General features: G+C 37.8%; 1 protein-coding gene across 1 annotated transcript in view; it reads right to left on the reverse strand.

Moving 5' to 3' along the window:
* Positions 1 to 15,853, reverse strand: part of kcnma1a (potassium large conductance calcium-activated channel, subfamily M, alpha member 1a) — a 157,346-nt gene that overhangs the window by 80,355 nt on the left and 61,138 nt on the right. The window contains exon 5 of the mRNA XM_014987291.2: positions 4,235 to 4,296. Coding sequence (XP_014842777.2) covers positions 4,235 to 4,296 — 62 coding nt within the window. The remainder of the gene's footprint in view (positions 1 to 4,234; positions 4,297 to 15,853) is intronic.

A 15,853-nucleotide genomic window follows, 5' to 3' on the forward strand; every position in this document is an offset into this window, starting at 1 on the left:
ATGAAGAAAAGGCAATGATGTGTGTAATTTTGCATGGATTTCAATATGTATCATTCACTGTACATGGTGCAATGTCATGCAGGAACTGCAGTGCCGATGCACCGTTATTGGGTAAAGCATATCTAGACTGTGGACATCCAAAATCAGTCATGCTATTTTAAACTCAATGTAAAAAAGAAACTCACCACTGCTGTTCAGATACCAGCTAAATGATTCTTTTTGCTTCTCACACTGAATTGAATCACCTCTAAAGCATCTGCTGTCACCAAAATCTCAATTAATCAATATTTCTGCTTTATGGAACATCATTAACCCCCCCCCCAAAAAAAAAAAGATAAAGGGATCAGAATAAGCAATAAGTTTGAGTTTTCTTGCAAGGGATTGACAGTAACAGAACACATGACATTACCTGTAAATCAATGAAGCATTCCATGAAAACATTTGGTAAAACCTCTTTTACTTTGAGAGAGACAGAGGTTCCAAAATAATAAGTGAGTGCTGTGATTTTTCACAATAAATGTCTTATTATCTGTTAATATGTTGTTGATGCCCAATTAGTAGATAAGACAGTCATCAATTTTAGCAAAACCTTCCCCTTCTGTATTTTTTATAAACTCATGTCATTCTTTTAAAGACTAAAATATCGCCCTTCGCACATCTAAATCCTCTCAGCACCCAAGACGGAAAGGTCCTGCTCAGGGCTACCATTTGTCGTCAGAAAGTCTACAGAGCATGTCTTGCTCCTCTGCCATATTTCTCACCTTACTCCATTAATTAGTCATTAAGTGCTGTTTCTTTTTTCAGAGCTGTCATTGATCTCACACTACTGGTCGAGTTACAGCTACGAGATGCTGCCTTTAAGGTATCTTGAATGCATTTTTGAAAAATTACAAAACTACTCGGACCATTTAACGTGACTGTGCAGGAACATTCACACACACACACCCACATGCACACGCACACACACACACACACACACACACACACACACACACACACACACACACACACACACACACACACACACAAGTCTGCATGTGTGGCACAGTGAGATCGAGAGGGGAGAGAAATAGAAACTGAACTGGAGCAGGAACAAGGGCATCCCTTTAGGAGCAGCCTGCAGAGACTTTGTCCTACATTCCTCTTTGTTTCATGGGAGCACAGAGGAGGAAAAAAGGAGGGATGGAGGATAAAAGATGAGCCAAGGTATTAAAGCAGATTCAGATGTGGGTGGGTAAGGACGCACGATCCTCCCATTGAAAACGCTGTGAAAATAGAATCGGTTTGGCAAGCGGAGTGTACTGCAGAGGAACAGAACAGGCAGTGTACTGTGATAAGCAACCACATTGTGAAAACAAACGGTAGGAAACTCATTTATATTAATATTGCATCTTGAAAGTTAACAATCCCCTCATTTAAAGTTTGTCGATGTGCTCTGGCAGAAGGGTTTCCTGTGTTTTTTGTGCAACCAGGATAGCACCCTGCAGAAAGGTGGGAACAGTAGGGAGAGTTGCTGTGCTCTATTCAAGTAGGAATACAAAGTACATATTTATATTTAAATACAGTATAAAGAAGCCCCTCAAATGGCTTCGGGCTGCCAAGATATGAATCAATGCCACTTATTTTCCCCAAATGTCTCTTTCTTCAGCACTCAACCACTCCCTGCCATTAGTGTTGCCTTTTTTCCAGACAATTTCAGAATAATTTGCACTTAATCCAGTGGCTAAAATAGCAGATTGGTTGTTGGTAGACAAACCATTGGAGGCTGCCTGGTCCAGGAGAGTGTCCGCCTTCGGTATTTGGGAGAGTAATTGCTTCCATTAAAAGAGCGACCTATAAATCTGTGCCTATTGATTGCTCAGTCATTAACATTTAATAACAAAGGAGGCTGAGTGGGGAGAAGGTCATCTGTGAAGCAGTTCACCTTGTGAGTATGAATAATACTGAAAGAAATTGTGTTAAACATCACTTTCTTATTTGTAACCAACCAACCTTTCATGAAAACGGTCAACATGACACACATTGGACTGTTTAACGGGTGAAAATAAAAAATGTTTTCTGTGCACATTCAGTTAATTATATCAGAAACTTAAGCTGCTGTGACGGAAGCAAGTGTTAGTGATGTTTAAAACCTCCAGGGTGGGATGAATCTCTAGTTTCCAACACAGAACCATGCACACATCCCAGTGACAAGCTTGACCTAATCACTATGATGAGGGGTCTCGTCTCAATGGGAGCACAAGAGATCAGGGAAGTGCCTCTGGGTAGCCCAATCACACGTAAATACACCCTGTAACAATCTGGAACCAAAGAGAACCATTACAGACAGAAATCAAAGCTTTATGTTAACAATCATCACTTTCTGTATATGTTAATTGCTATATGTGGTACATAATGTTTCCAGGTGTCCATCATTGTTGTCTTTTTATGTTTCTTAGGTAGAACTGTCATTGTTTGATTATTGGAAAGAAAATTTCCCAAGATGGAACATTGTCAGGAGGAAATATCACAGACAAATGACAACAAAGGTAGAGCCACGACAGACTACATAAAGTGAGCCAGGATTTATCCTGAGGTACAAAAAGGATGACTATATTCATGCTAAGAATAAGTTTCCACTGGTGCTAAGAGATAAGACTGAACAAGCTGGATTGTAATTTAGATTTATTTCAGCACATTTTAAACAGTATCTCTCTGTGCCTTTGACTAACTTTCCTCCAGGACATAATTTCACAGCTTAAAGACTCCCAATTAAAGTGAAAACACGCCACAAAAATGTGCATATGACTTTTATTGCAAAGTCCTGCACGTCATCTAAGAGGGAAATAAATCTGATGACAAAAAAAAACAAGCAATTTTATAGACCTAGTTTATAATTTGATAATGTTATGATAATTAATAATAAAAAACTTAAAAAACTACAGATGATGTATTCAATACCTATAGTTTTGCTTAGTAAATACAATAAAGTCAACTCCAAAGTACAAGCAGTTATATTTTTTAGATACCTTCTTTAAAAGCAAACCTGTTGCCCTCGATCTGAGAAAAAGTGAGACAGATCTCAATGGCTTATCGTGATGTTTTGTTGTAACTCTCAAAGTTGCAGTTTTCTTTTATTTTGTTGCAGCTCAATATTAGTCAAAATTATTATACATCCTTTAAGAATGCTTTTTTAAAATAATAATAATAATAATAATAATAATGTGACTTAGAAGTAGAATTTTATATGATTGACCATAACAGTAGTAGTGCTTAGATATGGCACTCAAACGACATTTTACAGATAAAAGTGTCAGAAAAGTGTGGCACGCATTTATATTTATTTAGATTTTCTTTACGGTAATTGTGCCAATTCTTTTCTGCATCGTATCTCAAGCTCCATGTATCATTATCTTCTAACGGTCACATTATTTACTCTACTTTTTTTTTATGTATCCAATAAAATCTAAATAGAATATATTGATATTTGAAGTTGTAATGTGACAGAATGCTAAAAAGTAGAAGACATATTAATATTTTTGCAAAGTATTGTGTTATGCATATTCATAACACTAGCATGGCATGACAGCAGAGTCTGTGTTTCCTCTGTCTCTCAGTCAGCCTACTCAAGTGGCTTCAATGGCAGCAATTACAGTCACACTGCACACATTCTCTCACCACCTATTAAAATTAGTTAGAATGAACAAAATGATTTAAGCGTCTCTTGTTAGCTGCTGTATTCTGACTTTCCACACTGTGGCACACACCGCAGAGGTGACAAAGACGACAGGCTGACGAAGACAGTGAGAATCCTAAAATCCAAGCTATCCCTCTAAAAGCTAGAAAATGAGTCAATATGTTGAAAAACTAGCTGCATTGGGTATGGGAGAGACGCCAGGACTGCAATCTGTGTCTGGGCGAGCGCCAGCAAGGGATTCACATAAACTGACAACATCCAGAGTCTTGCGCACACACACACACACACACACACACACACACACACACACACACACACACACACGGAGCTGCCTTTGCAACATACACACCGAGTATCCCTGCTGCCATGGAAACTGATAGGCCTCCCATTGACAAAACCTCAAACGCATATGGGTTTACGATGGCATGCATCCCTTCAGTGGTGAGAATATGTCCATTAAATCTTCAGCACACATAAATCTATTTGTAAATCATAGTAGATCAGTTCACTAGATAAGAATATAGAATGAGTAGTGACTTGACTCTTGGAGATACTTACTCTGAGGAGTCTATAAAGTATATTCCGAGGGCTCCAATGCTGAGAGCAAAGACTAGCACCACCTGAGGAAAGAAGGACAAAAAGGAAATATTACTTGATGTACTCAGTGGCATTAATCTTATAAATATGCTGATTAATGTGGTGGTCAATAAGACAGGAGTTGTGTTCAGCAGCACCGAACATAATCCACAACAGTAGTTACAGCCTCTGTTATTAAATAGTGCATTACCTCCTGCTTTACCTCCTGTCGGCTGTAGGACCCTAGACATTTCATAAAGCATGCACTGAATAATGAATGCCCCCTATATGTCAGCAAATACTGTCTATTGAACCCAGTCAATCCAGCACAATAAGAAAGCAAAAAAAAAAAAAAAAGGGACACACAGCTGTCAGAACAAGTGACAGAAGGTGAAGCTACAACAGATGTTTAATATGTTCAGCAGTGCTTAATTCATAGTGTTTGGGGATGGTTGAAAAGTATGGAACAGCATCCATAACATCCTACATTAAGTAAATCCTTGGATTGTGGAAAATTTTAACTGTGCAGGAAAGTTGCGCATGTGCAGATGTACCTCTATTACTAATGAGTTTAACTAAGAAGCAGGGGTACGAGAAAGTATTCACATATTATGTTGCAAACTTAAAACCCAATCTATGCAAAAAAGCAGCCTCTAACGCCAACATACGCAAGAACTGTGCAGCAATCCCCTCCAGCAGAGCCATCTTGCCAAAATGAGATTTCACATCCCCATCATCATTGCAACCATAACAATCATCATCTTCGCAACAGCTGAGCAGTGGAGCGACACATAATGGTTCCTCCCCAGCGGCCCTTCCTCCCATTCAGCCATCTCACAAAGGAAGCCCACTGTCCCTTTTGATTGTTCCATCCATTATTGATGACGAGAGCTTGATTACTTTCATGCGGCTCTCCTTTGTATTCATTTAATGCATTGCGGCCGATGTATGAAATAAACACCAAAAATCCTACTAAATGTTTTATGGTTTGCCACTTGGACTGAGGATGGTAGCAATAAAACCTTTTGAACCAACGACATTAATGATGGTCTACACAAAGAAGACAATGCAAAGGCTCAAACAGGACACTGTTCTAAAACCAGTCATATTTCATAGGAGAAAGTCAGAAAGGCATAAATAAACTAGAGGACATGGTATAATTCAAATATGACATATATATATGTATATACATAAAAGAAACACCAAAGTTAAGTTGAATTAACACAAACTGAGCATTGTTAATGAGTTCTGTATGTTCAGGAGTGTCTGAGAAAATGAATATGTTGCTAAAAAAAATTACAAATCCTATAGTGGATTCTCTATTGTCATGTATTGTTAGTTTCTAACACTAACTACCGATGGTGCCAGGGCCACTTTGACAGTGCAAGTACTCAACAAATTAAAAACTTTTTCTGTAGTTGCAACCTGGTTCTCTACTGGGCCTCTACAGAACTTGACAATCTGCTGAGACAGTAATTTAGTCGTTTGATTCAGGTGTGTTGGAGAACAAATCCATCTTTAAGATGTAGTCATACGACTTGGTTGATGCAAGTCTCAAAAAGTGAAGATAAGGGCTTTATTTAAAATTCACACCCTGTATCTATGTCTGTTACTCTAACTTTTTATTACCAAGCCAGCAAATAAAGACTGCCTATTGTCTGGCCACAACACTCCTTAACTTCCACATTTAAACAGCTTTAAATTGCTATATTTTGGAACTCTACAGAAAAAGGAAAGTGTGGGAGAGAGACACACCAAATAAAAACAATGCAATTAAAACAACACTGCAACTGGCTGTCCTTTAATTACAACATTAACAACACAAATGGTAGCATTTCCTTAATGAGTCTTTAAACAATGGGATGCATTTAATCATCTAGTTCATTATTTAAACCAAACTGTGACTAGATAATTCCCACTGAACAGAAATTCGTTTGCAGTTTAAAATTCATAAACTCTTTATCTGTAAAAAACAAAACAAAACAAAAAAAAAAAACAAAAAAAAAACTTTTGATGAGTTGGATGTATTTTTACACCCCTACAAAGTGAAAACATAAATCAGGTTAAAATTTTATAAAAGGAAATTGTGTTCCTAGTGTGGCAGTAATTGAAGAGTAAAATGTTAAACAGCTTCCAAATTTTACAGAACCTGTTTAAACAAAATCAAACCACCAAGTCTCTAGACATCCAACAACAGACTTATGTTTTCTTAGTGAAGCTCCACATGAAACATCTTTAATACCTAAAACCACAATTTTAAGGATAACACACAAATTGACAACACATTTATTTCTTTAGGACATTACATTCTGGAGCACGTAAGAGAAAATTAACATTTCCTTGAAGATAAGCTTCTACTCCAGCAGCGGAAGCAAAGTAAGGGTAGGAATAGAGGGCTGGAAATGGGCCGAGAATTGAACGGTTGTTGAAAAGCCAAGCAGATAACAGTGAACACCCAGAGATGAGCTGAAGAGATAAGAAACACCGTGATCTTAAACTGACCCAGTTATTCAGCTGTTAACAGCCCTTCCACCACCTTCCACCCCCTCTTCCTTCTCTCTCTCTGAAAGGGTTAGGATAATTTGTTTCAGAAAATCAAAACCCAGCATGTGTTGAAGTGTACTTGCTGCCACTGTAATCACTGCAATTACTTTAAGGTTTATGAATTAGAAGCGTAGAGGTTGAGAGTGAGTCATACTTGTTACCAACTGCAATCATGTCAGCAGTACAGCATGTGACAGATGTGATGTCTGTGTTTCCTCTTAAATAGCTGTGTAGGTTTTCATCGGTGTATCCCTTTCTATATTTAAAGCGCTAAGCTATATCTGTCAGATGTTTTCCAAGGTGCACTTTAGCAGGCAATAGTGGAAGAGTGCAAGCATAAACCGGGCTGCGACAAACGTGTGTGTCTTAACTTTAATGCGCGTGGGTTTCGGGTTCCAAGTACTGCAGGCCTGCTAAAGACGGCAGCTCTCACATGACACCGTCAGAATTATAAACACATAATAATTTACCCACCTAACCACACGATACTCTGTTTATTTGACAGTCAAAAGAACTTTATAAGCACACAGTGGCTCGCTTGTGGAAGTGCCTTAAAAGTGAGCCAAAGTCTTACACTCGACTTCCTTCTGCGACAGGGATCATGTCTGATGGCAAAGAGCGCCGGCCCAGCGACGAGACAGCCGCAGAGTCTCAGAGACAGGTGAGGCAGGCTGACAACTTACAGGATAATCACTTCACATAAGGGTCAACCACCAAGGTCAACAACCACTGAGTAAAAATCACTCGTCCTCTTCATATTTCTGTTGGAGGCAGATTGGGGAAAAGAAACGTGTGTGTGTGTGTGTACAGTTAAATGAAATGCATAGAAAAGCAGCTTTTTAGGGTGACTGGGCAAAAATGACAGAAAAAAAAAGGTTTCTAGTTTAAATCGAAGCAAAATCACAAAACTTGAAATCCCGTTTCAGATGTTTTAAATTAAACATGGAAATCCTCTATAGATAAGGTATTTACTGATCTTTAAACCCAGCCCATTTTCGTAAAATCTGAAACGTAATTAGCGCGTAATTTTATCATCCCAATTATGTTTTATGATTTTCACAACCAGCAGGCTCAAATGAACATAAATATAACATTCAACTACAAGTGTTTTATTTATAACCCATTCATTTTTATCATTATCCAACTCATCCCTTTGCTGTCAACAAGTCCTCGTGCCACCATTTTTAAAAGGTAGTAAAATCATGTCATAATTATTATTATGCGTGTAAAGCAGTCTTAAATTAGTGCTGTGCAAAAATCATTCACCAGGAGGCTTCTTGTTTCCCATCAACTCAGGCTTTATTAGGATGACAGATTCCCTGAAACTGAATCCATTAGGCACGTTGTTCTACACAACCGAGTCTGAGTATAATTACATTTATTTGAGCCATAATTGCCATAAATGTGCTTTTTACTATGATCTTTTGCTGTATTAATAAACTGAGAAAAACTGAAATGAGTTTTGTGGTGTACTGGGAATTATTTTTATGACAATAAAGGATTGCTTATGGTACTAAACCGTTCACTGCTATGTCTCTAAAGACTATATCCGTCTAAATAATGTTCCTAGGCAGACGCTCCTTTCTTAATCACACTAACGTCAGCAGCTGTGAACACGCAGCATAAAAACGATCTTATTGGCAGGCCGCTTTTTTTGGTGAGATCAAAGGATTTGTTTTATTTGTCACATCGGCACACACCGAGATGCATTCTGTTTTCAAACTCGTATTGAGCCTCAGGTCAGAAATACAGGAGAGATTTGACTGAAAGTATAAATACCCAGAATGCATGAATATTTTAAAAGGCCACTGGCTGTTTGAGCTGTAGCAGATGAAACTGTAATGATTTTTAACCGGTCACAAGCAAAAATAAATAAAAAATGTAAAAAGTTACTTTTTACTTAATTTAAGACAAACATTGTTATGTGTCTTAGTCATTCAGGTTGTTTTTTAAATGCTATAAAATGTTTAGCTGCAATAAAGTATTAGTCTTTAATTTATAACTACATATGCATTTGCAAAATACAATTTACATCTTATATAAAACACATAGAAAAATTTTCAGAAAATTGTTAGATCTTTGGTTACATTTTCCCATCAAATTTCTTTCACATAATTTCTGAGATTACACGAACAAGTCTCGTTGGAACCAGGTTAGGAAATTACAAAAATAAATAAAATAAATAAATAAATTTCTGCCACCAGCACAAGCCTTGCTTGGTGTCACCAACCCAAAGAAAAATGTTGCTTGCTTTTAAAAGCATGTCTGATGCTTTAGCCAGAATAGATTTCAGAGGTCCGTAGCCAGGCGAAATTCTGTCTGAGCCGTTTTACTATTTCTGCTTATTTATGTTTTTTTTATCTGCAAACTTTCAGCCTGTCATGCATCAAACTTCAAAGCAGGTTTTAAACAAATGAGAAGGGCTGCAGTGCATAAATATTCATTCATAGTTTTTATAGATTTTACTCACAATTTACATGACAGTGGAAGAGAAGAGACGCAATTATCCGAGCTCACACCACAAGGTTTTTACTGCAGTGCACAAATCTGCATGCACTCCAAGGGTTTGCCTTTATAATTTGCACTCCAGCATCATCTGTCTTTGGTTCACTGCATAAATAAGGAACTGAACATACAAGAAAACCCAATAACATGTCAGTGTATTAGTTGAGAGTGTAGGCCTCTCAGGGACATGTCAACTAATGAAACCTGCATAAAACTTTAATGGTACACATCCATCCATACTGCAGCTCACATTGTTATCTCCCCTTTTTCTTTGGCTCAAATGGCAGGGGGGTGATAAGCAGCTACATGGAAGTATATATGATCTGGCAGTGTGTCAAAAACACACACTCTGTATTCTAGTCTGACACTATATAACTCAGCCAGAGCTGCAGTTTCCAGTCTTCGAATATAAAGATGCAGAGGCTCAATTCTAATCACATCCAAGCACCATAGGCATTGACCAAAAATGCAAAGAAAAATGTGAAGTTTATCATTTTGGTGATAACCAAAAGACTCATCAGGGTGGAAGAGTTCACGGCAGGAAAAGGCTAAGGTGGTTATTTTTTGTAGAATCATAGAATTTAAAAAATAAGGCAGAAAAAGAGATATCGACAGAAATATGTTACCTTTTCATTGGTTCACTCTGCATGCTTTTGTGGTTTCAGTCAATTTGTGCCTTTTCTAGCCTACCGTAGAAAAGGCTAGAAATCTGCAGGAGATTTCAGTAGATATAAATAAGGTCGAATGAATTACGGAAAAGTTTCTGATTAATCTTTTTTTTTGCACAGCACTATGTTTTTGAGTTTGCTGGATTTGGGAACATGTTTTGGAAACCTCAGTAATAATGTGTGGTTCTACATTCTATCAGCTATTTAAATTTACTTAGCTGATTGTGATGCAAATGGCATTTTAAAATACATCAGCTAAAAAAAAACTAAGAAAAACAAAAAACATTTTTTGTCTTTGGCATAATTCAGCTAAATAGTGACTAATCTATCAAACACACAGAGGATCGTTTCCTCTACTCCAAATATAGATAATGAATGACATTGTGATTCAAGCTGCTGTTGCTAAGTCCAAGCAAAACAAAAAGAAAATCAGGAATGGGAAATCACCTTGTTGCATCTCAAATTCAGATTGTAGATACTGAAACACAAAATCCACAAAATAACTGCATTTGCTGTGTTACATTTCAAGACAGTGGAAAGAAATGGAAAGTTCTCTACTAAGTCCTCACAATACTGAAAAGTCAACTTCACACTGGCTCCCAATAACCAACCTCTAATCACAAAAAAGACTTTCATTAAAGATGCATTCCTTTAATACATTTAAATTTTTACATTAAGAAACTCATAATTTTCTTGTTTTATTTCTAATAACACCCAAATATGGACTTCATTTGAGTAGTATCTACACCAGTGGTCCCCAAACTATGGTCCGCCTCCACATTTGGTCCGGCCCCCTGAACAATTCCAGAGGGCATTCAGATTTTTTTTTTCCGTATTATAAACCAGACTATAAGCCGTTTATATGTGGATTTTTCTCTTCAACCACCAGGGGGCTCTTTAGCAGGAAGTGAATCATTGGAAGTCAAAATTGGAAATAAAAGAAGAAAGCGCCCATTAAAACGGAATTAGGTTTTAATAGGGAATTGAAATTTGAGAATGTTGTTGATCAGTTAAATAGCATGAGCGGAAAACGAAGATTTTTCTTTTTCTTTTTTTTTTTTTAATAATACTGGGATCATTAAGAGAATTTGAGGTATTAGGATCCAATAGATGGCAGTAGTGCAACAATAATGGGAGCAAGCTGCTGTTGAAGAAGAAGGAAAGCGTCCATTTTCATTTAGCACATGCTAGTAGCAAACACGAAGGATCAGTGCTTTTACTGTTACAGTTACTGTTAGGAAACTACCGTAATCAGTTCAGTTAAATCTAAACTTGTCAACTTTTTCTTCTTTAACCGTAATGAATATAATATTCAATTGACCTGTTATGACTTAAATTTTGAGTGTCCGCCCCCCTCTGCTGCTGCTGCATCATTGCGGAAAACCTGGAGCGGCAGAGATATCTGCAGCTATACATGCATGTTTACTAGTTTAAAAAAAAAAAAACGTTGGGGTTGTGGCTTATAGTCCGGTGCATTTAGGCACTCCTGCAATCGTCAGACGTTTTCTATTACAAACTGACTCCGGCCCCCGAGCAGAGAAGGGAAAGTTATGTGGCCCTCACATGAAAAAGTTTGGGGACCCCTGATCTACACCAACGTGAGATAAGATGTTGCAAAAAAATGCTAAATCTTTTGTCAAGGTTGCCAGAAAATAGTGAAGGCAAAAATTGAAGATGAAAATAAAATTAAATATAGAAGCTTTATAAAAAAAAATAACTCCCCTGCACTGAAATGTCTTCAACTTTTATTCCGTTCATGGCGTGAACTTGAAGCTCTAGATCTCCTGATAAAGTTCATCCGTCAGCTGCTTTTCATTTCAGAAGCTGCTATACGTGCAAGTTTATTTCTATGAAAACTGAGTTTTTATATCTGATTTCTCAGGTGAGCGTGGAGGAGGAGGAAGAGACTGAAGGCCTTATATAACGTAGAGAGAAGCCGCATCACGCCTCTTATCGCATCTTCTGCCCGACTCAGTCCCCGAACTCCTTTTGTGTTACCATCCAAGGTCATGCAGACATCATCTCTGGAGATGAAACCCTGCGAATAAAGGATTGCTGGAAGGACATGAACCTGTCCTTCATGAGGCAGCTTTTGTCATTCATCCATAAAAGGCATACTTTGTAAAAAAAAAAAAAAAACAGAGAAAAAAGAAAAAGTAATCCAAGCCATCTGAAAATGCGGCAAAAGTGAAATCAAACTTGTTTTTGCCTTTTTGCAGAGGTCCTGATATCTGTTAATTTATTTTAGTCTATAAACAGTAAATAACAATCAAAGAAAGCATCCAGCTCATGAGAGGAGACTACACACAAAGACAAGATGGAATGAGATTTAAATTATTATAAATAAATTGACCCTTGTGCATATACGGGGTATTTTGCTCGACAACTTTTACAATAGTCAAAACGCCAAAAAAAAGCAAAGAAAATGCTCTTTTTGCAACTTCACAAACAGAATGTTTCAAGTCTCAATTTGTCTTAAAGAAACTCTAATCTGTGTAGAATCAAACTAGTTCAGGTTTGATTGGTTTAGATTTTGAACTAGATGCGATTAGAAACAGTGTGAACTTGGCATGGGTCAGCATTCAGCACCAAGACTTTGCAAAGTTAAGCGGTCCTACATGCTAAAATTTGAGGTTATCTTCTGGTTCTAAGTGATTTTTAAATAAAGTGCTGGAAAAACAGCAAATACCTACAGGACAATAAAGTAACAGACCACTTCCCTTCCTTCACCTGTTTATGTGAACTTCTGGTCAGCTGGCTGAAAGAAACTTAATGCACTTGTTATATTCCTGGTTCCACAAATTATTATCGTCTCATGTAAATGTAGGGTTGACCTCTAACCCCATTAGCTCCCTCTCCTGATATTTATCTTGACATTTGCTAAGATCCTAACATCTCACTCGAAATGCATTATAAATCGTAAAATTAGTAAACTTTTTAAATCTTTTTGAAAACAAAACCTGTTCATGTGTTTTGTTTTTTTTTCTTTTCTTTTTTTTAGTTTAACACCGTGACCTCACAGACAAAAGATTTCCACTCAAAACTGGAGATTTGCATTTGTTTCTGCGTAGTTTGCACCATCTCCTTGTGCCTTTTTTGTTAGTCATTCCCCCAGGTGCACTGGTTTCCTCCCACAGTTCAAAACCCTCATGTTGGAGTAATTGATAATTCCGAATGTAAGGTAGACGTGAAAGTGTGTGTGCACGACTGCTTGTCTCATTTGTGTCGTCGCTGGTGTACTGCACATTGGCAACCTGTTCAGAAAGAACCAATATCTGTTCGCTTGTGACAACTGGGAAAGCCCCAAGGCAGCATTTAAACAGGAGGAGGTATTAGTCAAAAAAACCTCACCATTCAGGAAAAATAAACATTTTATAAGATATTTAATCAAACTCAGCCTTGGGAATTGTCTTTTCTTGTTTTACCCAGATCTGTCATATTGTATTTTATTCAGAAAAAGGATTTCTCTATATGATTAAAGAATGTTAATCATATAGATTAACATTCTTTAATCTATATTAAAGAATAGAGATTAAATATAGATTAGTTAACTACGCTTGCTTAACTAAGCAAGCATAGTTAATCGCTATTGATCGCTGAACTACGCTTGCTTCCAAAATAATAAATAATTCAGTTTTTACATCACAATGGGGAAAACGTATTTCCTTTCATTCAAAATCAAAAAGCACAATAATGTTTGTGTCAACAAGATCTGTTTGGTAAATGGAAACTGTCTGAAAAATTATGAGGGCTTCCAAACAGAGTCTTACAGTTTTCTTCTTGTCAGTCTTCCAGCAAGGGGGGATTTGATTAGAGCATGATTTATAGCTTTATGCTAACAGATTCTCTCCCATGAGCAGCAGACATCTGCAACTCCTTTGAAGTCAACATTGGGCTCTTGGCTGCTTCTCTGGTTTAAGCTGAGCTCTTAGTAGGTTTGTAGTTGTGCCATGCAATTTTGTAAATGGCGATCTATGAAAAGTTAAAAAGATGTTGGATGTTGCTTTTATAACCCATCCCTGCTTAAACCCATCTACATCTTTGTCCCCAATCTACCTGCTTGCCGTTTCTTCTCTGGTGTTCTGCAACAAATAACCATGCAATTCACAAAACAGATGTATGTACCATTTAAATGTTGCATTTAAATAAGATTAGTGAGAGAAAAGGCTTCAAAATGTCAGAAGAACTGTCCCCATACTTGATCAGCTGCCTCAGGGTGTTAAAAGCAGTTGCAACAACCCTACCTGGTCCGGATCTGGACTACAACAGATGAAAGTGGTCCACAGGTGCAATAAAAATACTGCATTTGGCCCAGATGTGGCACAGATACAGGAGTTTTTATTTGATTTTCTGCCTGATTTTGCCCAGACTCCAACTGAATCAGAGCCAAAACCATTTTTGCAGATGTCAGGAAGAAAGGCTCATGATCCCAGTCTAGTGCGGAGCTGGCTCATGTGTGCAAAAACCTCCTCTGACTCTTGTGCAGATCTGGTGACTTGTAAATGCATTTGGCCCAGATATGAATACTGTCCAAGACCACCCCACCCCACCTCATCATCACAGCATGCTCAGCCCAGCCGCAGTAGTGCAGCACAGGGCAGGGAAGGTCCAGATCTGCATTCCAGTGGCGCGGTGCAGGTTTCCATGACAAGTCAAGCACAGGGTGCAGCGTAGCAGATGAAAAAGCACACAATGGACAAGGCCTATCAAAGCTATCATATTACGCTGCTTCAATACATTTCACAAAAAATTTAGTGCAGCGTATCGTAATCGTGTTCTAAAAACAACGGTTCTGAAACCATCTTTAACAACTTATCGCAAACCCCTTTAAATCCTTAATTTACTGACGCTAGTGTCGATGCTGCTCAAGTCTATTTTTTTAACGTCTTAATTTATATTGTAATTTATTGCAAAGGGGATTGTAGAATTGTGGTTTGTATAATTCACAGGGAAAATCGCTCTAATTAGTATTCATTGCTGTGCCTTGTTGAGTTACTTTTCACCACAAATTAAGACTGGTATTTTAAAATGAGTAGCTGTAGCTGATTGTACTACAGTAGGTTTGTTTTATTTTTCTAATTTATATCCAAAATGTATTTATAAATTAAGTTGTACACCATGAATGTAAATATTTTCTCTTCCCTTTAAGCCATGAAAAACTGAAAAGTATTCCTGAAGAACTGAATGCACGTCCTGCTATTGTTTTCTTTTCATCAGTGTCTTACTGGTGGAGGTTGTCATGTCCAAAGTAACCACTCTACACCCGTTGACTTCAAGATGCATTTTCATGCAATTAATGAGTACTGACTTTGGGAACTAAAACCTAAAGAAAAAACAACATAGTATCATACTGAAACGTCCTTTCTTTCATCTCTGATCACAGATCTTCTCACACAAATCAAAATTCCATGTTGCTACACTCTAGGAAATGGCTCCCTTTAACCTTTGAGGCCCATTTCAGACAAATGCCCACACACTGTTGCACCTCGGTAACACAGACGGCAATTGACAGAGGAGAAGGTGGAAACGGGGTCGTTATGAAGGAAAGCCTTTTGGATCTGACAGGATGACAGCTCCTAAAATGAGCACCTGTCTGTGGGAGATGAACAGAAGGTCTGTGGGGATCTGTTCCATACACATAGGACAACCTGTCTGAAAAATCATCTCTAAAAGCTTCTCTACGGCACCTTTGATTCTGAAAAGGAAATATTTTTTTTGCCACTCGTGCAAAATGAAATCGCAACGCCCACGCATAATTCATGTGAAATGCATTGATACGAGAGGAAGGGAGGCCATCCTTCCTCACAGCATCACCTTTGAAGGGCGGTCTTTTGAAACATGACCTTCAGGGAGGAGGCAGGGAAGAGAGGAAATTAAAAAAACG

Source organism: Poecilia mexicana, unplaced genomic scaffold, assembly GCF_051168715.1.
Source record: "Poecilia mexicana isolate PSO_F unplaced genomic scaffold, ASM5116871v1 scaffold_15, whole genome shotgun sequence".
Lineage (NCBI taxonomy): Eukaryota > Metazoa > Chordata > Actinopteri > Cyprinodontiformes > Poeciliidae > Poecilia > Poecilia mexicana.